Source organism: Venturia canescens, chromosome 1 (assembly GCF_019457755.1).
Source record: "Venturia canescens isolate UGA chromosome 1, ASM1945775v1, whole genome shotgun sequence".
Lineage (NCBI taxonomy): Eukaryota > Metazoa > Arthropoda > Insecta > Hymenoptera > Ichneumonidae > Venturia > Venturia canescens.
In genome coordinates, this window is record NC_057421.1 from 9,531,931 (window position 1) to 9,559,279 (window position 27,349).

Sequence of the window (27,349 nt, forward strand, 5' to 3'; positions counted from 1 at the left end):
TTGCAATGAATTCCTCTCCCTACAGCCGATAAAAATGAACTCGCTAATTTTTCATTTTTTTTAGCCGCAAAGATCTCTGCAAGAATGATTAGAATCCGTTTCTCTCTGTTCCAAAGCAACGACGTCCCAAAATGTAGCAAATCAATCTACATCTGACGGAAGTCGATCGCGACCTTTAGCTTCTGTGGACGAGCTCATTAGACGACCGAGACAATAGCTTATTTGGATATTTGAATACGCCCCGCTGGACGTAGCCCCACGACAGGCTCCCTCATTCGAGCCTTATAAAAAGAGCGATCGGAATTAGCGATGACAGTTTTTTAATTATCCGGACTCCGGACAACGAAACTCCGCGCTAGAGCCCGGTGAGGCGGTATATTAAACTTGTTAAGTAGTTGTGAAGAATTGTGCGTCGAAACCAGAAATTGGAACTTGCAGGTTTATATAACCCGAAGTGAAATAAAATCGTGAGTACTAAAAGGAACTCATCTTTTCGTGTGTCAAAGAAATGAATTCCTTTAAAAATCAGACCCTCCATGTCCGCATCAGTGCCCTAAGGACGACCATTTTCACCAGTGACGTCTCCGCCCCCGAGTAAAAAGCTACGCAGCTTTGTCTCAAAACAGAAATCGATATTTTTTCAATGAAGTTGAATTTAACAAAAAGCCTGTGATAAAATTAGCATTCGGTGTTTTCCTCAAAACAACAAACCTCTTTATACAAATATGCTTTTTCGTGGAGCCTCGTTTTTTCGATTTATTTTAATGCGCCATTTTAAATGAAAGTACTTGTCCATTGAGGATGGTATATACGTTGTTAGGTCTTTTTCAACGATAACTTTTCAATCTCTCTCTCCCCATACCCGGGGAGTGGCCTCACAGACAGTTTGCACTTTGCACTCCTTGCAAGAAGACGGTCCTGAAGATTCGAAGAACCCCCCTGGAAAAAGTATTTCTCCGCTCATCCTGTGGCAAACGTCTCGCTCAAAGTTTTTACACTTCTCCTGGCGTGTGCCCTTTGACGTCCCAAGCGCTATGCTCACTTCGACTTTTCAATGTAATTGCGATGCTTTCCCTCGCCCCATCCATCCCGGCCCCGCTTCTTCCAACTCCCGCATTCACTAACAGATACGCAATTGACTTTTTTTCCGGAATTGCAAAAGTATGAAGTGTGTTTCGAACAATTTGAGAAAACGGCTGATGAAAAAATATGAAAATGTCACATCGCACTGTTTCATTTATTCCCTTTTTAAAAATAAAAAGTTTTTCTCAAAATTACGTTTAAATCTTCGAAACTATTGAACCGATCCTCACCAAAATTTTACACATGTTCTTTATGACTATAGCTATAGCGCATATCATGCGAATTTTGAAATTTTTAGCGGAACTACTTTTTTTTGCAAAAAACGATGAAAAAAATCTGCTTTTTCGTAGTTTTTGGAAAAATGGCGGCCATTTTGTGATTTTTGAAAAAATCTTATGACATGCGCTACAGCCATTTACCTATTGAACCTAAAACCATTTTTATTTTTTTCCTCCGATCATCCATTCCAGAGATTTTATCAACAGCCCCGCACCTTTTTTTGGACCCGTCTTCTCGCCCATTTTTCCGTACGAAAACTGAGTATTCCTACCGATCAATGAAATTCATGAAAATAGTCTTTTATCCCTTCAAATCAGGGTAGACCCCTTAAATCATAAAACAGCGTACTCAGAGCTCAAAATTATCGAAAGCTCGTAAATAATTTTGCTCGCAAGGCGCATTTCACTGATGAATAATGAAAAGAAGCAGGCTAGCTATCTTCGTATGGCGCAGTTGAAAGGAATCATGTAAATCCGAAATCATGCACCAGCTACAAGGGAATCGGTGCTAAGAGTCAAAATTTCATGCTGGTAGGTACAAAGAATCGAGAAAGAGAAGGTACTGATAAAAGCTAGCGTGCCTATATATATATATATAAAGGGACACGTGTATCCACGAAGAGTGAGAGAGATGGAGAGCTTCGTCGAAGAGACATTGAGAAGTCGTCGAAGATCGTGAGAAGTGAAGTAGTTCCGTATTTGTCAGACGCGCGGGATGGCCTTTCCGATGTGTGAATGTGTGTGTGTGTGTACGTCCTGGATTGCTACTCCTAACTCTTTCCTCTTGGGTTCGGGTGAATACAAACCTGTGTCTAGGCTGGTGTTCACTCTCTGCTTCTTCTTAAGTCTTTCCTCCGTCTCACTCTCGATCTCACGAGTGGTGTATATGAATGCGATTCGACACACGTATTTCAACCTCTGTACCGTCTTTTCACTTGGTAAACGGTGATGTCGTGAGAGTGTTGTCAATGGGCAGGGGGCGAAAGAAGCGCGCATCGCCCATTCAGGAACTGTCGAAGCAAATATATGTATATATGCACACACACACACACACACATACACGCACACACATATGTCTGTATAGAAATGTACATATGTACTGTGTGCATGTCACTTTGAAAGTCCGCGATGTATAGATCCCCGTTTGGATACATCCCGGTTGTAACACCCTCCGTATAGGTATAGAATTTAAGCCTGTTTTTCCTCAAACTCTCGACACCATGCACTTGAGTTTGGTGGCATATTTTATGGTTCGAGGATAGAGTGTGAACACGTTTTTTTTTTCTTTCAGTCACGTTTTTTCTTTATTTTTTTATTTTCAAATCCATGCTCGTGTGTACGTACTGCATGTATATACGGTCGCGTGGTCCACACGATCGTGTACAACGTATATTTCGATACGTGAAGTTATGAAGATGTATGCATATACACAAATATGGGGCCATAGAGGGAAAAGAACGTTGCTTCCCTCTTTCAATCTTTTTAGCCCCTTTATGAATGCGTTTATGAAGTCGCTCAACGATCGTTGAGAAAAGCATGAAAGAAAAATATATATATCTATTGAAATTGAAAATATGGCGTTAAATTCTTTGATATTTTTAGTGGAATTGAACACACTCAAAACGATCAAATGCTTTCAATAGTTCCTCGTACAGAGTTTATGTTAAAATGTCAGCTTTTTTAGGTCTACGGGAAATTGGATATTTTGTCCGAAGAATAAGGTGTTGTGCGTGAAAAGATTTTTTGGTGGGAGTAAAAGTTTTATGAAAATGCGAGGAATTCGAAAAGGAAGAGTGACTTAACAAGTTGACGTGGACGCGTCATCGGAAACGAATCTAAAAAATCTTCGTGCAAGATTTTTTCAGTACCTTCCATTATTGTCAAACATCGTATTTCGATTTCACTCATCTATTTTGAAACTACGAGCTTCTCAAGGGGAAAGTCGATATTAGTGCGATTGTATAAAACAGAGAGAGCGACTTGAGCACCCAAATTTGGTCATGACCCTCGAGCCAGGGAGCCTGAATTAAGGGTTACGATGTTCGTCAATAATTTGTTTGGCTTCGTTGATCGATTGGGTCAACGTAGTCTCACCTTATTCTTCATCAGCCCCTGAATGGGTTTAGAATTCGCATTCCGGAAGAGCGTCAAAGGATGCGAGGGGCTAAGAGAAATGTTGTAACTCTGGGGGAACACGAATATCGCGCGAGATCAGAGATAGTTGAACGATAAGCCGAGAATAACATTGACCGGTCTGTATCATACGTAGCATCAGGCTTTTACAAACGTAGATAATATCCGGTCTGACGAAAACTCGCTTGTACTACTTCGAGGCCGTGCGATCCTCGCGAATCCGGGCTCTAACCACCGGAGAGAGGGAAAGCGAGCTGGTGAGGGAGAGAGAGAGAGAGAAACGGACAGGAGGCTTTGAGCCTACGAAAACTTTGTCCAGCATCGGAATCCCCTTTTCCCCCAGTGGTTTGCCAACCGCAAAAAGTGTACCTCGCTCTCACCACCGCCTATATATTTAACATTTGTAGAGAGAATAAAAAAACTAAGCTCGCGATTTTTTTGCTCTCCGTCCCATCTCGGGCGTAGCAGCACATATCCTTTCGGTTCGTCCTACACCTGTGCTCTTATGCTCTTCGTTCTCGTGGATTCTCCTACTCTCCTGTGTGCACGTCTACTCTACGCCTCCCCCGCCCTGCTCCTGCTCCCCTTTCTCTATCTTCTTTCTTTCACTGTCTCTATTTTTTTCTCTCTCACTCTCCTTCACCGCTCCTCACCGGGAAGAGGGTAGAAATTCCGCGGCCTCCGACTAGCGGACGGTGTGCGGAGCTTTGGAGAAACAGCCGTGTGCGCGCGTTTGAAAATCGATAGGAGGGCACCCGGTAAAGTCGCTCCTTCTCCCTTGCTCCCTCTCTCTCGCTCTATCGTCCGCCTCGCTCTTTTGCTCCTGCTCGGTACAACCTCCACACTTGCGGATTCGACGAATATATACGCTCACTGCGCGCTCTCTCTCTTTCTCTCTACACGTCCATGCGACTTTTCTCTCTCCCTCTATCTTTCGCTGTGTTTGTGTATACCTTTCTGCGTTTGTATACTTGTGGCTGAACCTCACTGGATATATAACTGTATACACAAATATACTCTACGTGTGTCCATAAGTACGTGTATCTCGCGTTGGCCGAGAGAAGGACGTAACTGACGTTATTTCACGCTCGCAATCCCCTGGGTTAAGCCTCTTCGTGAAACAGTGGTCGTTAGAGATCCATGTATGTACGGGATATTCCACGGAAAGCGGAACGGTTTCTGCGGCCAAAGGTCAACGATTTTGACGCCCTCCTGGTATTTACTTGCTTGTTATAATATACAGAGCCAATTAGTTCAGAGTCTCTATTACAATGAGCATATCCAAATAGTATATCTTTATGGCTCGTACCCCGAGCATAAACTATCCTCGTCTCTTCCACCTCGGGTTTCTAAGGCACTAAACGACGTAGAAAACGTTATGTTTGAGGGCACGTCGATGGAGCGCGGACTCGGTTCCAAAAAGCTCGTTTCGAGAGGCGTCCGAAGCAAAGGATCCTCCAAAAATGTGATGCACACAATCCAGCTCCACATTACTCTCGAACATTTCCATCAAGGTATCAATCGATTTTGCTTTTAATTCGAGCTCCCGAATAACCGAATCAACGTTTGTCCTGTTTTCGACGCCGATGCAAGCGAAGAAATCATTAAAGTGGACAGCTTTTCGTGTAACGGGTGCCAGATACGTCGATCATCGAAACGTGAAAATAATGTTTTTCTCTGTGTCAACGTCAATTATCTCTAAAGATAAGCTATCGGGACATGGCCCTCAATTTCGTTCATCGAAAGGATTAAATGGAGAATTCTTTTTTAATGTTCTTTTTCCTCCATCGAATTTGGAAAAAAAAGCAATTGAAACTAGCCCTCAATTTCATTGATCAATTATAACCGTTCTCTTTTATTCACCACTTGAAAAGTCATTCCGAAGGTTTCGATCGGAATATTTGAAAAAAATACGATGTCGCTATTTTTATTTTCTGGTAACATGGAAAAAGTCACCGTGAATTCAATTTTTTAAATAAATTGAATAGATATAAACGCGTTATCGGACACGAAGATTTGTTTTTTTCTCTATCAAAGAACGAACTTCGAATAGGGAGAATCAGTGATAATGACGTCGGCAAATACCGTATCGCATCATCACCTGCAGCGAAAATAAAGCCAACATATAACCTGCAATGACCTGGAGGTAAGTGAAGCCTGACACGAGCAGCGAGCTCCCGAAATAGATTTTATTGCCATTTATTCCTGAATAGTATTCCACCGTGCTTTGCTGACGAAAGAAATAATGGAGTTAGCGCAGGAGGCTGAGGTAGATTTAATAGGTAACACAGCATTATCTCGGTATGAATGAAATTAAGGAATAGAAAATAGACAATAATGAATTGGATTTTGCAAATCCGACGAGGATCTGTTCAACGATATCAAAATAGCTTTGAATTTGATTATACGACGAGAGAGATTCTCAGTTGAAGCACGCATCTCGCTATCGTAACGATCCGTGGTTCAATTTACAAATTGGTCACAATCTTCCAGACTCTCGTTCCCCGTTGATTATCAAGTCCGAACGCACCGAAAGCCGCGCGGTTCAACAACGCTTGAAACTCGGCCAAAAAACATTTTTGCCTGACATAAAATCGCCCATATACGTACATAGGTGGGAGGGCAATCACCACGACCTTTCGGCACGTTTCGTGTTTCTCTATACGTGGCATCAGCACTCTGGAACCGAAATGCGTGATGTTTGGTGGGTATTTGTAGGGCATATATCTATACTAGTTCACTCGCGAACGAGAGATGCCTCTGGCTCCATATAGATCCTGAAACTTCGAAAATGCTATGTCGAGGTTCTATCGTTCAGCCTCCCGGCAAGACCGACACGCGCCTTTGACGTATTTCCCGCTCCTCTCGCTCCACCCCTAAATCGATGCAAAATGCCCGAGAGGATCCTCGTAGGAAGTGAGAGCCGGATTTCACGAAACCTCGAGCAAATTTTTATATCACGATTTCCCAGACGGTGTGCATCTCCACATTACGTATATACGTGTATTATGTAGATTGTCAATCTATATATAGAAGCCCACCTTGGCCGAATAATCGCAAGGAAAAGTCGCTTGATCTTGCCACCGACGAAGATCCTCCACACGTTTCTTCCTGTATTCTCAAGAATTTACGAAAAACACTATTTTCTTTCTCCGAACCCATTAAATATTCAGAAGCTAGGCTCTTTCATGACGATCTATGTCGATGAAATTTCCATAATTAGAATAAACAAAGTTCAGCGAAAGGTTATTTGTTTATTACATTTTTATTATAGTACCAACGACCAAACTTTCTCAGCATCCTCGATATTTTGTCTTACAGTAAGTTTCGTGTTTCTTGAAAGGTCTCTGAGTTATAAGACAAGGGTCAGTTAAGAAATTGTGTTTTTGACCCGGGTATAAAATGACACGGATCAGGAAGCCGGGCGATCGGATTTTGAGCCACGCTTCGACGCCAAAATGAGGTTTTCAACTTCATTCGTGTTTTAAACTAGAGTAACCGGTATTACGGATGCAATGCAATTTCCGCCGAAATTTTTCATTGCGCAAAATAAATAGGTTACATCCATCAGGCGTAAAAACTCTGCGGGTGAGAGTAAACGGAACAAAAGCGGAATGAGCATGGAAACGGACAGTTCAAACGAACACGTATGAGTCCTGTGACGTGTTGCGAAAAAGCGGCGTTTCTCCGCTTCATATTGAACTGCTGAAACTCGTTTGTCACACACCCCATAAAAGTAATGAATCCCACCATATAAAAATGATTCGAAATTCATGACCAGCCGAGAATGCTGGCTGCTGGATCAAGCGAGTCACCAAAATCGTCTGTAAGTGGACACGATGTGTGATTTCGTAATAACAGGATTCCAAAATAAATGGGCCGCTCGAGGGGCCGATTTTACAAATTTTGAAAACTAGACTGAATAGATAAAAAATACTTGAACATCGCGCCACGAGCGTGTGTGAATTATCGGCGATTGGAAATTGATGAACTTCATCAATATTGCTTCGAATCGATAACAAGGCTCATGCTGGGTTCTCCGTAAATTCCGTGTGGAGAGAATTCAAACGTAAAAATTACCGTTACAGCAATAAAAGCTGAAGGCGATTTTGCACGTTTGAAAATATTTCCAGCCCAAAGAGTAAATGTTGTTAAAAATAAAACAAAATTTACCGGTGTACAAAAGATTTCATGTGATATTCGCGAAAATTGCAAATGTCGTTCTGTAAAATCGCCAACAACTCAAAGTGCTTCCAGTTTTCTACGACAATCACGATAATTTCAACTTTTTTAATATTCTTCCTCAGAAAAGCGTTTACAAAAGAAATAAACAAGTATTGCGTGAATTGTGAATAGCCGGTAGAAGCAGCGAAATGACTGCGAGTACAGAATCAGGTTTCAAGAATGATGAGAAATATGTAAAAATATTCAGTTTCGAGTGTCTGACAGTGCTCGGTGTAACACAGCGGTGTTGCGCATTTAAAGGTTGAATCGAGAAATCGGGACTTCGAACAGAGCCGTTGAAGAGTTCGAAAATATTCATTTGGAAGTGTTTCGCCACGGTACTGGAATATAATACTGTTGTTCTTTGGCCGTATGATCGTAAAGAAGGGTCCATGTGGGGTAGACGCCAGCGAGGGTTTCTCGTCGCGGCGGCAACAGCACATGCCCCCACGAAGAGTCGCGAGTCTGTGTACTTAATATAAAACTACGCTATATCCCCAGGTATAATATCCGTGTGTGCGTACTTTGGTGTGGCTGTGCTGCTGTGTGTGTGTAGGCACAGGCAGACACATACGTAACGTACGTACACCTTATGGTGAAATATAGTACTAGCACGCATACGCTCGACCTCGGGAATTAATTCTAATCTCGATGCCGAGGAGGAGGAGAGAGAGATGCCCAAGAGTTTCCCCGAGTGGCGGCAGGTCGACGCTGATATATCCTACGGAAAGAGACGAAGGGGCTGGGAAGCAGGTGGAAAGAGAAAGGAGGCGCACAGAGAAAGAGCAGTACAGGTATAGAGTTTTATACACGCTCTCTGGCAAGTCCAGCACATGAGAAGTAAAGCCCAGAGAGTCGGATAAAACGCGAGAGACGAACAGAGACGGGAATTATAATATATCCTTGTTGATTCTCGTGCGCAGACGCGGAGCTCGCGCATATAGGCGCGAAAGATCCCTCTCGCGTCCTCTTCTCGTGTGGGGGGGGCGAGGAAAAGGGTGGGAGCGACAGAGAGGGAAAACGGTGGGGGATGCGAGTCGATGTGAGCCCGGACGATGTCGAGAGGCAGCGCGAGTCGGATGAACGGGGGAGCGAGGGAGCGGGAGAGAATGCACGAGAGAGTCGCAGCAGGATTGCGAAATTGTAGGCAAAGCGTGCGAGGCGAAGGGAGGATGAGAGTGAGACGGGGAGAGCGAGTTGGAACGATGAAGCGTGACCCAGCGAGGTGGATGGACGAGGAAGGAAATCGGAGTGGGGGAATTTGTCGAGGGTGAGTGCGACAGCGAAACTGTACGGACTCGGATGTAGCGAAAACTGGGATGGAGGAAAGGATGAAACGACACGAGAAGAAACGGCGAAGAGGAGATTGAGAAAGCGAGGGAGAGAGAGGAAGGAAGAAAGAAAAAATAGAAAGGCGAGTTATGTGCGACGAGAAATAAAATAAAAAAACGTTTGTACATACACTCGCGCAGAAATAGTGGAAAAATGCGAGATAAAAGGAAAACGAAGGACGAAGATTGGGAGAGAGGAAAGAAAATGCGGACAGAGATGAAGATCGAAAGAGGAGGGAACGAATGGCTAAAAGGGAACAAAAAACTTGCCTAAGCAGGGGGTTGAAGCGCGAAAGAGGAGAAGAGATACGAGTGAGAGATGATGTGTGAAAAAGAGAAAAGAATAATCATAGAGGATGAAGCGTGAAGGAACGGACAAGACGGAGGTCGAAGTACGAAAAAAAAAGAAAGAAAAGTATATCCATACAGGATTAAAGGTACGGGGGTTGAAGAGAGATAGTCGCGTACAGGAATGAAACGCGAAAGTGGACAAAGGACAGGAACCGAAGCGTGTGAGAGAAAGGGCCAGCGTGGAAGGGAGAAAAAAGTATAGTAACCGGAGTATAAAACGCGAGAGAAGGAAAAGTACGAAACTCGAAAGAGGAGGAAGGATGCGAACAGAGAGGGATGAAGGATGAAAGAGGTAAAAGACAACAACTGCCGGGGGACGAAGGGAGAACGGGAGGCTCGTGAGAGGGAAGCAAACTCGCGAATGCGAGGGTGCGATAGGGCTCGCAAGAGAGTAAAGCTCGACTGTTAGGACACGAGGTGGGGGAGCTGAGAACGTTGAAGAGGGAGTGAAATCCACCCCCGAATGAGACGAGCGCGAGTGAGAAAGCCCCGAGACAAGTAACGCGCTTGCGCAATAAAGGCAGTGGCTCGCACCGAGTCCGTGACTCTCGTAGGGCAGTTCGTGTTCTTTCGTCGTTGCTTCGCTCTCGCTCTAACGAAGTTATTCCGAACGAGTACGGGACACACGAGAGACGTACCGCACCGGACGCGAGACGGCGGGCTGGTGAGACGCACAAAACTCCTCGGCACAAGTCCGTGCTAAATTCTCACGCTAACCAGCAGAGGCTTCTTTCGAATTAACATCTTTTTTTTATTTTCCTTTTTTTTTATCCTTATCGTTGCTTTTTTCGTTGAGTCAAGTTTTGTCGTCTTGTTCATTGTCGCCTATGTACCTCGGCACACGGTGCTAGCTCAGCGGTCAGTATCTCTTTCTCTCTCTCTCTCTCTCTCTCTCTCCTATTTGCTCGCTATCAGCATTAATCGCTCTGTTAAAATAAACGTTGTGACAACAAACAACTCGAATCACTGGTAACACGAACAGCCAAGGGGACCACCGTTCTATAAGTTCATCAAGTTTTTAAATACTAACACACACTCTCATTAAGCACAAATGTATGTTGTTTTTCCAGTGATCCTTTCGCAATATCGCGGCTCTAATACGTCGCCTGTAACAAAGCTCGACTCAGGAATATAAACAATCGTCATACCCGAACCGGTGAAAAAGTGATCACGCTTGTCATGCGAGACAGCTTTTTTCTGTAGGACCTGTAGCGTGCTTTTCCTCGATGAAAAAACTACTTCGACCGGTTGGTTTTCATGTAGTTTGTCGAATCATTCTCAAAGAAGTAAAGCAATTGTGTCGCGGGCTGTTAACTTGCTTCGAGTGATTTTTTTTCTCCGATGCCGAACAGTGTCCCTACGAGTTAACAGCGCCGTGCAATCTCCCTCGAACTTCCGGTATCAAGATCATTTAATTGCGGCATTTGAGTAATTCGTTATTTTTTAAAAAAATGCATTTTTTCTTTTCTCGGTAATTTTGCGAATGTGCTACTTTTTTCAAAGTCCTTCTGGTGCCGGATTCAAAATCTACAACGATGCAGGCCCGTTCTCCATTCCCGAATGTGCCGTTCTGTAGATCCCGAAGGAGCCACTCTTTCATTGTAATCCCTAATGGTGCAGTTTCGGATTCGGATTCCCCACCGGCCTCTTATTTTTCGAATGCCCATCGTGCAGTTTTTTTTTTTCAAATCCCTAATCGTGCAGTTTCTTTTATCTAACAGACGTTCATGCCAACTTAGTTTCATTCCCAGGAGTGCAATATCGTTTCTTTTTTCTTTCGTTTTTTTTTCTCGTAAAGTTTGATCAAAGTTTATTTTTATCTTCACGTACGCATAATGGGAAAGAGAGCGGGAGACAGCTGGGAAATTTGATCCCGAAGATCGAGGCTCGGAGAAAGAAATCCGGCGAAAAAAAATGACGAATTGATGTACCGATGAGCGAGATGCGAGTGGGCTCCGAGCGCGCTGCTCCTACAGCACGAGCTCGCGAAAAGAGATGCAAGAGAGAGAGAGAGAGAGAGAGAGCGAGAGAGAGAAAGAGGGAAATCAAGCAGAAGCATCAGCAGCAGGAATAACTCCTCCCCGTGGTGCCAGTCGAGGGAGGCAAAACGAAGAGAGTGTGGCGCTTCTCTCCGCACCAGCAGAGTCTATTGCCACTTATTGATTTCCGCACGGGCTCGCGTTCACGAACAAGCGAGAGAGAAATTTCGGTGGCACCTCAATTTTGGCCCTGGAGTGGATTTTCCGACACGCTAATTTCCGAGAAACGAGGGCAACTTTGGAGGGAGTAGCATAAGAGAGCCCCGAGAACGTCAAAGATATGAAGCGACGTAACGGGAAAAGAAACCGGGAGGAAGAACGAGAAGCGAAGCCGAAAAGTTTCTCCACCGCACTGCAACTCGATCCCCCGAAAACACGATAATACAATTTGAAGAAAGGGGCGGGGGAGGCTCGCACGGAGGCAGGGGGCGATACTTTTTTGCCAATGTACGAGTTTTTCAACGTCTGCAAAAGCGATAACGGACATTTATTTCGAGCTTTGGGTCTTGAGAAGCGGAAAAAGACAGCGAAATAAATTTTCGGGACCTACAAGAAAGTCTACGAGTACCCCGAGGAATAAGAATCTGAAAGAGAGAGAGAGAGAGCGCGCGCGGAAAGAGTCGATGGATTTGCATAAGCTCGAGATAGGAATTTTTCTCTCCGATTCCTGTACAATCCAGGAGCACCTGCCCATTTCGTTTCACGGATACGTGTAGCTTCGACCCGTCACAGGATTTACATGGAAACGAGACTTTCTGCGTGTGTGATCGTTGATTGCTGAATCCAACGGATCGCGGAGAACGAAAAAGACTCTGTGTGTGTGTGTGTGTGTGTGTGTGTGAGAGAGAGAGAGAGAGAAAAAAGCGCGCGGAACGGTCCGATGATTCGAACTGCGGCGCCATTCACCAGGGCATTTATCTCTGTATATACTTCCGAGAGTCGGGGAAGTCGCGGCGCCTGGACAAACCGGAACGCCGAGAAACGTAAAATCGATCGATTTCCCGTTGCTTTTTCCCCCGTTTGTTGTACATGCATAAACGCACGTACACTCGCACACACGGATGCTATCCCGTCGCTCGGTTCTCCTCTCGCGTGTGTGGAGATTAGTATACTCGCTTTTTCGCATGCTTTTTTTTCTGGCCTCGATGTGAGCCAAGAGGATTCTCCATCTCGGAGCGAAGAATACTGCAAATACTGGTACACCGGCAGGCAATATTTCTGCATTGAAATATCTTGTAAGATCGGGAAACTTGCTCAACATCCGAGAATGTAATCTTTCCGAATATCCTCAAGCTTTTCGGAGCCCCACAATCGTGGCAATTGTATAGAATTTTCCAAGTTTCGTCAAATATTTCTTATACAGCCTGAAATCTTGTGTCATCTCGGAAGGACGATTCAAGATATCGTCAAAATTTCCAGCAACCTAACCCAAAACTTTTCTAACGTCATAAGCTCGCTTCTCGAATCTCGTAAAATATCAGGATACATCGTAGAAGATCGAACTTTTTCGATATACCGGACGCTTCCGAAGTTCGTGAACGACCTTAAATTCTCTCAAAGTGTGCATACTTAACGTCGTAAAGCGTCGTAAAATATTCTGGAAATTCGGCCTCGCCGCGAATATCTTCAACGCCGTAAACTTTCTGAACGCCTTCAAATAACCTGACAATACTCAATGTGTCACAAAAAATCATGGAAACTTTGGCAAAGTTTCAGCTTTATGGATCATTTGAAAGTCTCGAAACTTTTTCAAAGTTCCGCCGAAAAGTGATCTGACGAAATTTCCTACGTACGTATTTCGACTTCTAACTTATTCTTTCCGCTCGGCTTTCAAAACATCATTTTTCACACCCAACAGATAACTCAACATTTTGCATCATTTTATCCCTTTACCGCTCGACGCTGTTCGTGCCAGGAATAGTCTTGAGAGTAGAATCCCCCCCGCATGCCTTCGAACGCTTTCACACGATCTGGAACGGGCATATAATCACAGAAAAAAATCAAAATACGAATAGTTAATCCAAATCACGTAGCGTTATTGCGTTCGCCAGGGCACGAAATCCGGATATATGCTCTGGAGTTTGGGCACCCTGGACACCGACGAGAATCGATCGATTTTCTTTCACATCCCTCTCTCTCTCTCTCTCTTTCTCTCTCTCGCTCTCTCTTCAGCAGTCCGTTGTACGCTCCGACGATATAACCGTCAAGCTTTCTGTCGGTGTCACGGTAGAAACCCCGGGACTTTCGAGACCCCGAGGAAGTGCTCCAACGATTCAGGAGAGCGAGACGATCGCTATGTAATTATCCGGGCTCACGAGAGAGTTTCGCGCGTTGCTCCCGCGCTACGAGGGGAATTTCAAAGGGTTTGCTCTCTCGCTCTCTCTCGTTCTCCCGTACTACCCTCGAAGCTAATAGTACCTGCTTGCCTGACTCCAAAACAGCCCCTTTCTTCGATCGATCGTTCGTTCGAGACACACCGTTCCTTTTTTCGCGTCAAAGATCCCAGAATTTTCACTGTTGGCACTATCAATTGCTGTACAAACTCGCGGAGGCTTGATCCCGACTGCAGTTTATTAAATTAAAGCGATTCGTTAAAACGGCTCTAATTTGTTTTTTTACCCTCTGAAAAAGTTCGCAACGACTCGTTAGGCCGAGCTGAACGATCGAATCCCGATTCAAAGAGTACGAAAAAAGCTTCTAAAAATTATTTTCCGGTTAAAAGTCAGATGCGGGCCTCGTTTTTCCCAGTTACTCAACCGTATCTCGTTTATTAATTCGAATTCAACTCGAGTGCGAAATTAGCAGGAATGCTGCGAACAGCAACTTTGTGAACGATTCAAATTGTTTTTGCAAATGTTGCATTTATTATTTCCCAAAGTGTTTGCCTTCAAAGTTCCTGGAAGACACTTCGACTTTTGCTGTATTCGAGTTCTGTCCCATTGTTGAAAATCGGTGAAGAGAAGAACAATGGGAATGAAAAAAAAAGCGACTCTTTTGTGATTAATTCCAGTAAAGTGCTCCAAGAATAAGTGCGAAAAAGTGAGCATCGTGATAAGAAATATTATCGTCATTCCGAAGCAGCTACACTAAAAGAAAATCGCGAAAATTTAACAACAGATCGGAGCAGCCGATTAAAAGGTGTTCGATATTTTCGCTTCTCCAGCAAATATCGCCCTTCACCGCAAGCCATTTTTTATTCCACCCGAAATTTGTGAAGGTAATAAGTTCGGAGACGAGGCAATCGCGATGGCATGTTTAACCACGTAACAGGCGGGGATAAGCCCTCATGTACTCGAAAAGCAACCTATAAATATTAATCCTCTAAGCCCTTTGAGAATGTATTATCGAAATTCAAAAATTATCTTGATTGAAGAGGACGAAAGTTTATTGCCGAACGGTGTGAGACAAACAACCCGTAATTTTGTATCGTGTTGAGGATACCTTAAAACTTAACAACGTGTGTCACCAAAATGTAAATTCTTCATCTCGTGGTATTCGTTTTCCTTGGTCAATTGGAGAGACAGAAACGAATGAAAAGTTTATTACAACCACGATACCGAAATTCAATTACTCGTGTGACGAAACCTTTTTTTTTCATTCCAATGGGGCATCGTTGAAAATTTCGTGGCTCCAATGAACGAATCATTGACAGGAGACTCGAGTTCCTGAGACAAGTTTAAAATAATATTGTCATACAAAGATTATCACTTTACACTATGCAACAAAAACGGAGCATGTTTTAGAAATGAGATTTATTTTTATAACCTTGAGCGAAGGGAACTCCATTGAATGGAGCATAGCTCAATTAACTGTTAACTTAGCAATGATCAAGACTTATCGATCCGCCCGGAATATTAAAATAGCTAATTTCACTAATAATTCAGTGTCCACGGTCTGAGACTGGAATCATTCGACCAGAAACAACTTGGATATAAATAATTCAACGTATAAATTGACGCACTAAATGCACCATTTACTCGGGTGTTTCTTTTTCCATACGAACCATTTGATTGAGAAAACGGTTCACTGGGCTGCCAAATACTGCACATCGGTCACCGCAAACCCATTCGAACCTCGGAATCAACAAATATTTACAGGCTCATCAAAATAGCTGTTACTCCAATGTAGTACTAGCATTTCCCACGGCATGAATTCATTTCCCCAAAGATGTATTTTTCAAAATGAAAATATCGCTGAAATATCTCGGAGGGAATTCACGATCGCGACGTCGCCGAGCATTATACGAGAGGCAGAGTTGGCTTTTGTTTTCTCTTCCGGTAATTTTTAATCTCGTTCAGCGTCCCTCCCCATCCACATTTTTTTTCCTCGTTGTCATAGCCGTTGCCGTCATCTTGCTCAGTCTTCTTCTTCTTATTTTCCTCTTTCTCTCAGTCCCCACTTTGCCGCTTGGTCCGCCTCCCATCCTTCCGGGATTTTATTCGCAAAGCTCGGAAAGATTCGAGAAAAACTCGAGTGTCTTTCCATCTACATAGGTATACACAGGGAGGAGGAGCACGGCGTCCTCTCCGCCGAATTGTAAGCCTTCGCCATGAGAGCCTATATCTCAACGAGACTCGAGACTAAGTAGTACAGACTTGGCAGAAACCACTTACTATATACGCTTGTGTGAATATACATCATTTATGTATACATAGATATCAATGCTTCGAGAAGATCGGGATCGATCGATCGGAGGTAGGAGCGTGGTGAGCCTACTCGAGTTTTCCTCCTAGTCCAAGAATAATACCGCGACCAGATATGGTATATATGTTGGGAGTTGAAGTGGTTTGCCTTCGTCGAGCCAAGGGCTAGACATGCTTCGTGTGCTCCGAGTCCATGCTAAAGGATGAAGCGGAGACGAGAGGAGATACGCGAGGCTAGAGATGAAAACCTTCTTCTGTCTTGCCCTTACGACGACTTTCGTGACGCTCGAGCAGCGCAGGCTTTGTCACAAATTTCAATTATTTTATTACGGTGAAGACGGTAGTAGGTACGCCGCGCCCGCGCGCTCAGACATTTATAAGTGAGTCTAGAAATTGATCTCGCGATATCGAAGTGATTTGCTAATTGCAGTAATCGGTAGTGCTCTTCGTTCCACTTGGGAAATGAGTAATCTAAATTTCAAATTTTCCTCAGGCATCGCTAATAAGCTCTGTGAAATCGTTTAGGCAAATTTTCAACGATATCAGCGACGAGCAGCAGCACCCTTCTGCTACTCATCTGACAACTCACAATTTATTAATTGCCTTCAATTATGCATGCTATTCGGGCAATTATAATGATCCTAGGGTAATACGTCGCAGGAAATCCTTCGACCGAATATTCAAATGAGATGTCAACTTCTTTCTCCTCCGCGCGCAGCTTCCTTCTGGTTTTTCGTCCGATCGCCCCGAATCGCCCGATAGCATTGCAACTTGGATGAAACTCGAGAAGAATTTTTTCTAGTAGAGTCAGAAGCTCAAATCGATGATTTATGAGATTATCGAGACTTCTGTGATTGATGTTAGGACTAAGACGAGCACGGCTGATTACATATACATTCCAGTCGCACTACTCGTGTCGTCGACTCGTACTACTTGTTGCCCGACCTCGATCGATCGAGATAATTGCCGGTAGCGGGGTTCCAGTTTCTACCTTAATTTACCATTGTATGAATATGTCATAATATCTGTTGCAGGAGTTTTCCAAATGATGTTCAATTAACGAAAAGCCACCGGAAGGAATGGCGACGTACAATTCAATCTTCTGGGGAGTCTGGGGCGTCTTCGTTCTAGTTTTAATAAAAGGTATGAGATTATTTTCTCTGCTATTTTCGTATTTCCTCCTTATAATCGTATCTCGTAATTTTTCTGGCTCGATCATGCATTCTTTTTAATTATATAACTTTTTTGTTTTTTTTTTTTTTTTTTTTTTTTTATGAAGAATCGAAACCTGTGAGCTGGGATGACTGGTGGACGTACGAAGGAATTTCCGGTGAGTAATTCTTCGTTAAGAATCCGTTATTGATCGATTCATTTTTGTGATTTTCCTCGTCGTATATAAAAAAAAAGTGGTTCAGTGCTTTTTGTTCCCTTTTGTGTCATGATTGAAAAGAACCTTTTTTCGTTCTTTACGCCAAAAATGGCGGTTTTTATTTCAGATGGCACGCCAAAGATTGAGAAAGAACATTCCATCAATCTTCGTAGTTGCTCGGATAGCGAAATATTTTTATGACTGTTTGTTTTTATATGGGGAAAGCTTTCAACATGTGCACAGCTATTATTCGTTAGATCGAAACACTTTCAAACATTTTCACTGCATTTTTATGACTTTTTTTGTGATCGTTACGTTTTCGAACATTTTGACCGCACTTTTACGACATATTTTTTTCAGTTCATAAAACTTTTCAACATTGTCACTACGTGTGAAGTAAATTTCACGCCAGCTAAATTTTTACTTCGCTTTTACTTTGTTCACCATCTTCGAGCATTTTTTCACCCTCGACTTAAGAAAAGGGCCGTTATGGGGTTCACTTCGATAGATGGATTTACGCCGATCTCTGGCTGACCCATAACTCCCGGACCATTGCTCAAATCATTATTTTATCCGCACAAAAGTTGTGTAGAATTTTATGCTCAACAAAGATGGATTCGTAGTGAGGTCGGCTCTTGAAATTTTCCTTTATATATTTCCTCACGATTAGGCAACTTTGACGTTAAAAAATGAACGCCCGCGAGGTAGAAAGTTCGACGAAATTAAGTACTTTTCGGTTCAATATTCGTGCTCGTGTTATCAACGTTGGCGTTGATCGAACATTGCCAATCCTGTAACGAGAGATTTTAATGAAAATAAAGTCTTCTCGCTCGATAGAAAACTTTTAGCCCAAATTCGAAGATAATTCTTTGATCGGGAGAGATTTCGTTGGGACCCAGAAACCTTTTTCAAAAACTCCCACAACAATGTCTTTCAATTTCACGAATTTTCACGAAACACTGATTCTCGCGATGAAATTCTTTTAAAATATCTTCAAGTCTACTAACCCCTCGATAGAAGTAGCACAAAATCTCAAATTAAATTTTTTCGCACGTCGTTGAAAAAAAACACTTTCGTGTTGAAAAGAAAAAAATGATGAAATTGAAACTTGTTTTTTTTTTTTTTCAAAGCAATTGGAAATTGTTTGAAAACTTTTTTATCAAGCGAAATCAACGATTTTCGAAGACTCAATTACGCGTTGTATTATTCAACGGCATGTACGAATCCGTTATCAGCGTGTAAGTGCAGCGTACCTTAACTAACATGCAGTGCTCTGTACATCGAGCATTTCAAATTTAATTTAATCTTAATGGGATATTAGAAGACAGGAAAGCAGCTTGACTTTTGTAACGTGCACTGTACTAACGAGAAGTTTCAGAACAAAGTTCCGAAAATGTCTCTGACCCCTTATTTATGCTGTTTAGCTTAAAGCACGTACATAAACGAATTCAGCAAATGTCATTTGGAAGAAAAGCAATTTAGGTTCGGCTCGTTTTATCGAAAATTTTTCCACGATGTCTTCTTACATTTGTTTCTTTAACATGAAAGTTTCTGGTCTTTTGTCATTTCTTTTACATCTTCGCAGTGCAATAACGTCTTTAGAAATTTCATTAACGAGTTTCTTCAACGAAAATGTTTAAAAGGAAATCGAGAACTCAAATTCTGTCCTTTCTCCGAACATCTCCTGCATTTTTTTATCGTACAGTTCGTTGTCAATGGAAAAAACAATTGAAAATAATTTTTCCATCGTTTCTTGATGGAACAGTGATCACATTTGCAGTTTTTTTTCTAAACACCGTTTAATGGCGCAAGAAAATTTGTATAAAACTTGAAAAAAAATGAAGTTCGCTGGCTCCCTGAATTTGTTGGTTGGAGAGACTCATTTGGCTAATAAAAAAACGAGAACCGTTCATGTTCAAGAAAACTTAGGGGACGTAATAAATACAGTGAAAAAATTCGGAAAACCCACGAAAAGCTGAATTCTTAGTCTGCCAAATGCCACTTAGTAAATTCGTTTATCTACACTGCCCGGCCGAATCGCATCAAAAATGGCTCCGAGACATTCTCGCACTTTTGTCTGGAAACTTTTCGTACGTAGTATATATTTTCAAGCTTTTGGGTGAAAAAATGGCTGTACCACCTCGACCCCTCGAGGCGTTTCACCGGGGCAGAAAGTTAATGCTTACTCGTGAAAATTTTTATAATAAGAGAGACAAGGAATTGGTAACGGAAATTTTTTCGAGATTCGGTAATTGCAATTCTCAGTGCATTCCTAGAGTGGAGTTGAGAGCGTTCTTTCCGGAACGACTTTCGTCTCCGCAATTTTTCTCGGTCTCAAAAAGCACAAAAATCTAATGATTTGAGCAAGTTAAAATCTATTTCGGCATAAGGCGCTCTGCTCTCTACATGGCCTTTTTATATTTAAACTTATTGACTTTCAAAGCTTTTTACGCGAAACGAATGAGTACTGCATTCAAGCTTTTTATCGTGTTTTAACCTATTTTGATTTTATCCGGATTAGTAGAATTTTTCTGCAAACGAAAACAGCCTTTAGAATGCTCTCCGAATTTTCACCATTTTCGTGTGGAGAGTGCAAGTTAATTTTGCTCTTAACCCAAATGCAGATTTTTCTCCGAAGGGATCTATTTCGAGCGTGGATATCGAACCATCCCAATCAGACAGCTCCGGAGCACTCGAATATTTTTTTTTCAAAGCATCAATCCATCAAACGAGTTTATGTTTCATGAAACAGAGATCGAATCGATTTCACTGTTTTGAAAAAAAAACTCGAAAATCCTGAGTTCTCTCGATCTAATATTTTAACGAAACCTGAAAATATTTCCAACTTTTAACTGTCCATTTCGTGCGAATAAATACTCTGACAATAATTATAATCGCAGGTCCTGCATTTTGGGGTTTGATAAATCCGGATTGGTCGCTCTGCAACAAGGGCAGAAGACAATCCCCCGTGAATCTCGAGCCAAAAACTCTACTCTTCGATCCGAATCTTCAACCTCTTCAATTGGACAAGCATAAAGTTGGCGGAGTCCTAGCAAATACGGGTCATGGTGTCGTGTTCGCAGTCGACAACAATACTCTCCATCCTGTTAACATATCCGGAGGTCCGCTGAGCTACCGCTATCAGTTTCATGAAATTCACTTACACTACGGTCAACATGATCGTTTGGGCAGTGAGCACACAGTCGACGGTTATGCATTTCCTGCCGAGGTAAGAAAATTAGCATCCTGATTAACGTCACACCATTTCTCGTCGACATTACCGTCCATTAATTAATAGTCCAAAAACATCCTTGTTTTTGTAACTTTCTCATTGAATCTGCTCAAAGTATATTAACGTTAAACACATTTCATGCCGGAGATACAAAATCTAGGAAAAATGAAGATTCCAATTTCAAGCAACGAAGATAATATTTCCGCAGAAACAAAAATAAATTTTCCTCTTTTTTACGAAAATTAATTTAAAAATTCTCATTCCAAATTGATCAACTGCTGCAACAGCGGCCTCAGATTATGAAAATATTCTCTCTTCCCAGCTCGCGCTTACGTTCTTGCAAAAAGATCCCTCCTAAAGATAAAAATCGTCCCAAGTGTATCGATTGTCGGATGTTAATATTGCACACGTTTAATCCTTCCGCAGATTCAAATATACGGCTTTAACTCGCAGCTTTACAACAACTTTTCCGACGCCCTTCACAGAGCTCAGGGTATCGTCGCGGTATCTTTGCTCCTCCAAGTACGTGACCAATCTCGGTGGGCTTATCGCCGCCTTTGCTATTATGCGTGCACGTACACAACTCTCTTCATCTTTCTCGTATATAAACTTGAGTATGGCAACTCGCACACGCTCCTTCTACAATGCACACTCTATGTATAAATGCGATTCGTCTTTACATACAAACATATACATTCGCATGGCTTAGCATTTACATTGTCTTATCCAGCCCGGAATCGCTGGGATGGCGCGGTAGATCAGAGGGGACGATGAGTCATGAGGGATAAAAAAGGGAATATAAACATAATATCTAGCGTAAGGAACTGCGGAGACTTTCGCATGCTTGCACACAGAGACAAAAGCATCAGCGAACTCGTAAATATATACGTAGTACAATGAGCCTGACTCTCTTTCAGGTGGGCGACCGCTCAAATCCCGAGCTGAGAATATTCACCGAGCAACTTAGCAAGATTAAGTACGGAGGTGAGAAATCGCCCTAACAGCTTCATATTTGCACGATTATGCACGTCCCGGTATATTATTTTTCGTCTCTCTTTTCGGGGATTCTACTTTTTCCGGTGTTGTTGCGTCTGTTGAGATACTTGTCACGTCGTCAACGACGCTTCCTCCCTCGCTCTCTCTCTCTCTCTCTCGGTCCCTCTACCCCGCATCGCCGTCTCGCGACTTTCAGTAACGATAGTACAAAAACAAGACACGAGCCAAGCATGTTTGTGAGAAATCACTTTTGTACGTGATGAGAGAACGAAGACGGTTAATACTTAATTCCCCTGTATTTTGTGAAGCTTCGCACGAGCGAGCCGCTTATTCCTCGCGTGATGAAAAAATATTATGCCATTTGTTTGCTTGCCGAGTGTCAAGAACGCGGAAAACAAATGAAACATTCGCCGAAAAGAAATCACATTGATCCCACGATAACGAGGAAATAATGTGGCCGCGATTCCCCCTGCGCTTTCACTCAGGACGTTCCTACGAGCAGGAAATTCGTTGGGAATATAAGAATGGAGTTTTCGTCCAAAATCGCGGTTCCGAAGGTCCCCAGATCCGTGTAAAAATTCACTTTTATTAAGATTTCTCATTTATTTTCGTTCCTTCGCAATCCAATCCGAAATATGCCATTCCGCGGTAATTATACGGCGACCGATTCACTCATTTCATACTAACCTTCGAATTAATGGAGCTCGCATGTCACAGTTTATAAATCACTCCGAGATCCCAATCTTTCTCGTTATTATCGAAGTTTCGCTCGTTTTGTTGTTTCCATTCATGCAGCATTTTACTTTTCTTAATAATTTCGTTATTTTTTTTTTCTTTCTTTTTTTCCATTATCACACGTGTGCATGTGTCTTCGACGCTTTTTTCCCCTCGTTTACAAAGTTTCCTCTATAAAGATCGAAAAGATATGGGCTCTCGAGAGAAAACGTTACGACGTAAAAGTAACGAGCAAGCAATATGAAAATATCCAATTACACGAGATAAAATTGTAATCCCGACAGCGCGCGGGGGTCCGTGGAAAAAAAATGTTCCCTTTTTTCTCCACGCTCCGACTGTCCTTCACCGGGCACGGGGCAGAGCTTCACCAGTATAGTGCAAACAAAAAGTACACAAACTCACTGTATAAACTTGACGATCGTAATGCAAAAATGGTGTACAAAGAAGACTGTTGCGTTGGGGAATTATGACCCGGGGAGCGTCCTCATTTTATCTTGGTCCGTAATAAGTTGATTGGTGGATTACATCGAATAATTGACATGTGCATTGATGTCAGGGAATACGACAAAAATCCAGCGGTTCGTGGTGCGTGAGTTGTTGCCCGACACGAATAGTTATATGACTTACGACGGCTCGACGACAATGCCAGCGTGTCACGAGACCACCACGTGGATTATACTCAACAAACCGATCTACATAACGAAGCAGCAGGTGAGAATTCGGCCATATTATATATTTATATCGATACGTGTATGCGCGCTGACCATCATTTTCCCCCATAAAACGCGTCGCGTTGACGCGATTATCAGCGCGTGGAATGAAAAGGGCGAAAAGATGGGGTCGCGATCGAGGGTAGTTTGGTAGAGCGTGAAAGAATGAATAATAAAAAAATATATAAAAATATAAGGGGGAGAAAAAAGGAAAGAAAGTAGGAAATCAAAGGAAGAAGGAGAACGCACGAGGTGTGGAACGTTAGCGATCTCGCACGAAAATTCCCTCACGAACGTGACGTTGCGCTTAGGGTGTACTCCGAGCCTGGCCAATTACTCGGATAAACCGGGCAACACGCGATCCTTAGGCATTTTAGCCCGAAACTCTGTTGTACATGTGCCAGAAGACAGAGATTTACGCGCTAGTCTTGCTTTCTCATTCTCTCATTTCTCTCCTTAATATACTACGTTCGCCCGCTATATTCTCGTACTTGTTATTATACACTCTGAAAACAAAAATTTGTCAAGTCAAAGAAGTTTCTGTTCGACTCACGAAATGCGATGAACTTAATTGTTGACTCACCTGAAATTTCGTTCGACCGAACTCTTCATTTTGCGAATCACGCTAATGTTTTTCACGACGACGAAAATTAAACAAATTTTTGGTGCACCAAATAATTGTGAGGAACGACGTGAGGTTCGTTGACTCGACTCAAAGTTCGTCGATTCAACGACTTAATGTTGCTGGCTCAGGTGAATATTGCTACCCAAGATGAAAGTGATGTTGGATCGAGCTAAAATTTTGTGGAATTGGCAGATTTTTTTTTTTTTTTTGTACACCACAATTCGTAGATACGACAAATTGCAAAGATCAAATCTGCTTTTCAAACTCATTTTTGACGTCCGATGTTCCTAATCGATGAAATCCAGTTTATCCAGCGTTGCTCGTTCGTTTGGTCTGAAAAAATCGTACTTTTTTCCAAGCCTAAAGCTTAATCGCGTTCAGCCTAGCGATCAGTAAAATTTTCCGCTTAATTCTTCCAAAATTTGCTTGATGAATCCCTCGGTTTTAACAGCCCCGCATAAATTCTTTTAACACGCACGTTCCCGTGCCCACTCACAAACGAAATTTCAACGGTCATGAAGGTTCAAATGGCCGTGAAAACGATTGAAATATATCGTTATTTATTTAGCGAGTTATCGAAAACACATACTTGCATTCTGAATAATGAGACTGAATGAAAATTTGCGGACTGGCTGAAGAGCTGGCTGACTAATGCTGATTAATCGCTGTAGTACTTGACAAATTAATAACCTGACTTTAATTCGATTTGGAGAGGCCATTTTATTAATGTTTTCGCGATAACGTTAGTGGCCTCAAATCGAAATAACTCGACTCGAAATGCGAAATGGCAACGCGAGAACAATAGTGAGTAAACGAAGCCGCGTCTCTTGGTACACAGGGCAGTCCGATGATTGATCGCTCGGAGACCATTCACTGTAAAATATGAATTTTGTTGTGAACAATTCCGGTTCGGGGCGTATGCGAAGAGCTTCTTTGTCAAATTAACATTCGGCTCTTCACCGTTATTTATTCCCGTCGTTTCGTATTGTTATTTCGCTTTCTTTCATGCTTCGTACACACATTCCTTTTGTAGAAATACTCTCAATCGATTACGAGACTTTCAATGTCTTTTCATGCGCGTCGTGGCTCAAGTGACTTTGCGAACGTGTAAAACCCCTGAAAGTACCCCATGAAAGGTCACGATCGCTGAATATCATGCGATAATAGTACTCTGAAAAACGTAAACTTTGCCCCAGATTTTTTGCTTCCTTCAAAAGAGTGAACTTGATCGCGTTCTCTTCGCTCAGACATCTCGCCATGCATTTCACGAAAACACGTTTTCTATCTAGCTACACGCGCTACGGGATCTTGTCCAAGGACCTCTGGACCCTAAAACTCCATTGGGAAACAACTACAGACCACCACAGTCACTTCATCACCGACCCGTTCGGACGAACATAGATTTCAGCGTACCACAGGTAAATACGACGATAAAACGTGTCTCATTTTTTAACGGCGATTCAACAGTTTTGAGTACTCGACTTTCACGCCCATTTCCCACTTTCACAATAAACTTTTCCCGATTTCTGTATCAAATCTCGTAATATTGAAATGCTATAATTTTTCATAGAAATGTGCACTTCCGACAAAAATCCAAATGATGCCCCTGAAATAATTATTTCTCGGATTCATAATGAGACTAACTAAATGAAATTAAGGGTGTTTCTCAAGTGCTACCAACTTTGTTGCCGTCGTTCGCGAAACATGAATTCCATGGATTATGTGAAAACTGGAAACGATCCAGCAAACCCACGTTTCAATAATTCGTACCTTTGATATAAAAGTGAAAACTTAATGAAAAGTGTCATTCCACAATTTCATTGTGGCATCAATTTTTCTTACTCGTTTCAATTACCACCGTGTAATTTAACCGACGCTGCAACGACTCGCCATTCATCAACCAAAAACGGGCAGAGCCCAATGACAGCTCCAGTGAAAGAAAAAAATTGGACGACCACAAATCAGGCAAATTCCCTCGGTTCTCCGAGGTTTTCTCTTCCCCATGGACCCTCGAATCGAGCAGCCTCTATTTTATTAGTCTCTTTCGAGCATCGTACTCAGCAATAGTTTTTTCATGATAATTTCCATACGAGGGAAAAAATGTTGTACATTTTTAAGCCAAATGTCTATCGATTTGTCCCCATTTCGACGATTGTGATTTGAGCGTTGTCGTTGACGAATAAATACCGAATTCATTGTGAAAATAGTATTGAAGGAGAAAATCTAAAAAGAAAACCGTTCGCTATACTATCAGCAGGATGTGATGTCATCTTTCTCAGGATGTCGCCATATCCTTGCGTCGATAAAGCAGTGATGGGGCAGCACAGTTGGTGTCGATTTTTACGAGATCCGATAAAACAGTTTTCCTCAGTAGAGCATTTTCAAAAGTTTTTCTTTTCTCAGAAGATACGAAGCTATAAAAGTTTAATTCAAATGATTAATTATTTTTGATGTTTTTCAATGGACCCCACAGAATAGGAAGAATTGTCCAACAATGAGTACGAACATGTATTATAGAGGTGAATATTTATTCGGAATCGTAGAAAATTAGAAATTCTCTCGGAAGGTATGCACTATTTAATATTGTTTATGTAAATTTGATATGTTTAGCGAACACCTGGGACAATAATTAACCCAGCTGAGGATAACGCCTTCGAATATCGCTGTACTACGCTTTTCCACCTGAAAGATGGGTCCTCGTTGCATTTCTACGAACACGTAAAGGAACCGAAAAAAAAGAAGATGAAGAAGAAGAATAAAGAAGCGAGAAGAAGAAGTAGTAGGATGCAATCGAAAATGCGAAGGGAGTCAAGGGGAAGGATAAATTTAATAAATTAATAAATTAAAGGGAAAAATAAAACAATCGACATATCAGCACTCGCGTGTGCGAGTTATGCCCACGTAGAAACCAAAGTTGCATCAAGATTTGGGGGTCATGGGACAAAAAAGAAGGCTTGAGGGGTGAGCTCGAAAAAAATTCAATAAAATGACGAGGGTGATGGTACACGGGGGAGGCTTTAATCGCGCCAACCTGTACTCAGAGTTCAGCAAATCGCTTCGTTGTAAAACTTATTAGACGTGAACTGCCAAGTATGTTTCCAGTTAAAAGAAAATTTAAAAAAAAAAAAAAAACTAACAAACAACAAAAAAATAAAAAAACGAAAGCATAATGAAAGGAGGGGGAGAAAACAGACACACAAACGTTAATCTATAGATACGTTAGTCTATTAAAGTAACGTATAAGAGTATATATAATATATTATATACGTATATCGGATAACTATTGAAAAAAAAAGCTATGACTATCGTGGCCTGCGTGGGTGAGATGCGACTATGTATTTGAAAGAGAATGAAAAAAAAAAAAGAAAAATTATCATAAAGTAAACGACGAAAAATGAATACAAACAAAATTCATACTACACAATAAATAAATGAAACGAACAAACCGACACGCAACACATACATATACACGCTCGCGCACTAAAGCGTATACAATTATCGAATGAAAAGTTTATACTATATTCTTGTAATAAAAACTTTGAAAAATGTATGAACGTGGCCTGAAGCTTTATACCTTCGAACGATTCGATTTTATCGTTC

At 42.1% G+C, this 27,349-nt stretch overlaps 1 protein-coding gene across 6 annotated transcripts; it reads left to right on the top strand.

The window, feature by feature from the left end:
* Positions 1-329: 329 nt before the first annotated feature.
* CARPB (Carbonic anhydrase-related protein B) lies at positions 330-27,299 on the top strand. Of its 6 annotated transcripts, none has more exons than XM_043419576.1 (10): positions 13,787-14,656; positions 17,117-17,225; positions 17,362-17,412; positions 20,352-20,680; positions 21,110-21,205; positions 21,601-21,667; positions 22,971-23,125; positions 25,039-25,167; positions 26,223-26,268; positions 26,350-26,527. In XM_043419576.1, the coding sequence occupies exons 2-10, from the start codon at positions 17,162-17,164 to the stop codon at positions 26,376-26,378; spliced, it is 966 nt and encodes a 321-aa protein (XP_043275511.1). In that variant the 5' UTR covers positions 13,787-14,656; positions 17,117-17,161; the 3' UTR covers positions 26,379-26,527. The 6 variants fall into 6 exon arrangements, with proteins under 6 accessions (XP_043275504.1, XP_043275497.1, XP_043275490.1 ...); XM_043419584.1 differs by having other exon boundaries at positions 14,232-14,656; positions 26,360-26,527; XM_043419569.1 differs by lacking the exons at positions 13,787-14,656; positions 26,223-26,268 and adding an exon at positions 330-467 and having other exon boundaries at positions 26,360-27,299.
* Positions 27,300-27,349: the final 50 nt, after the last annotated feature.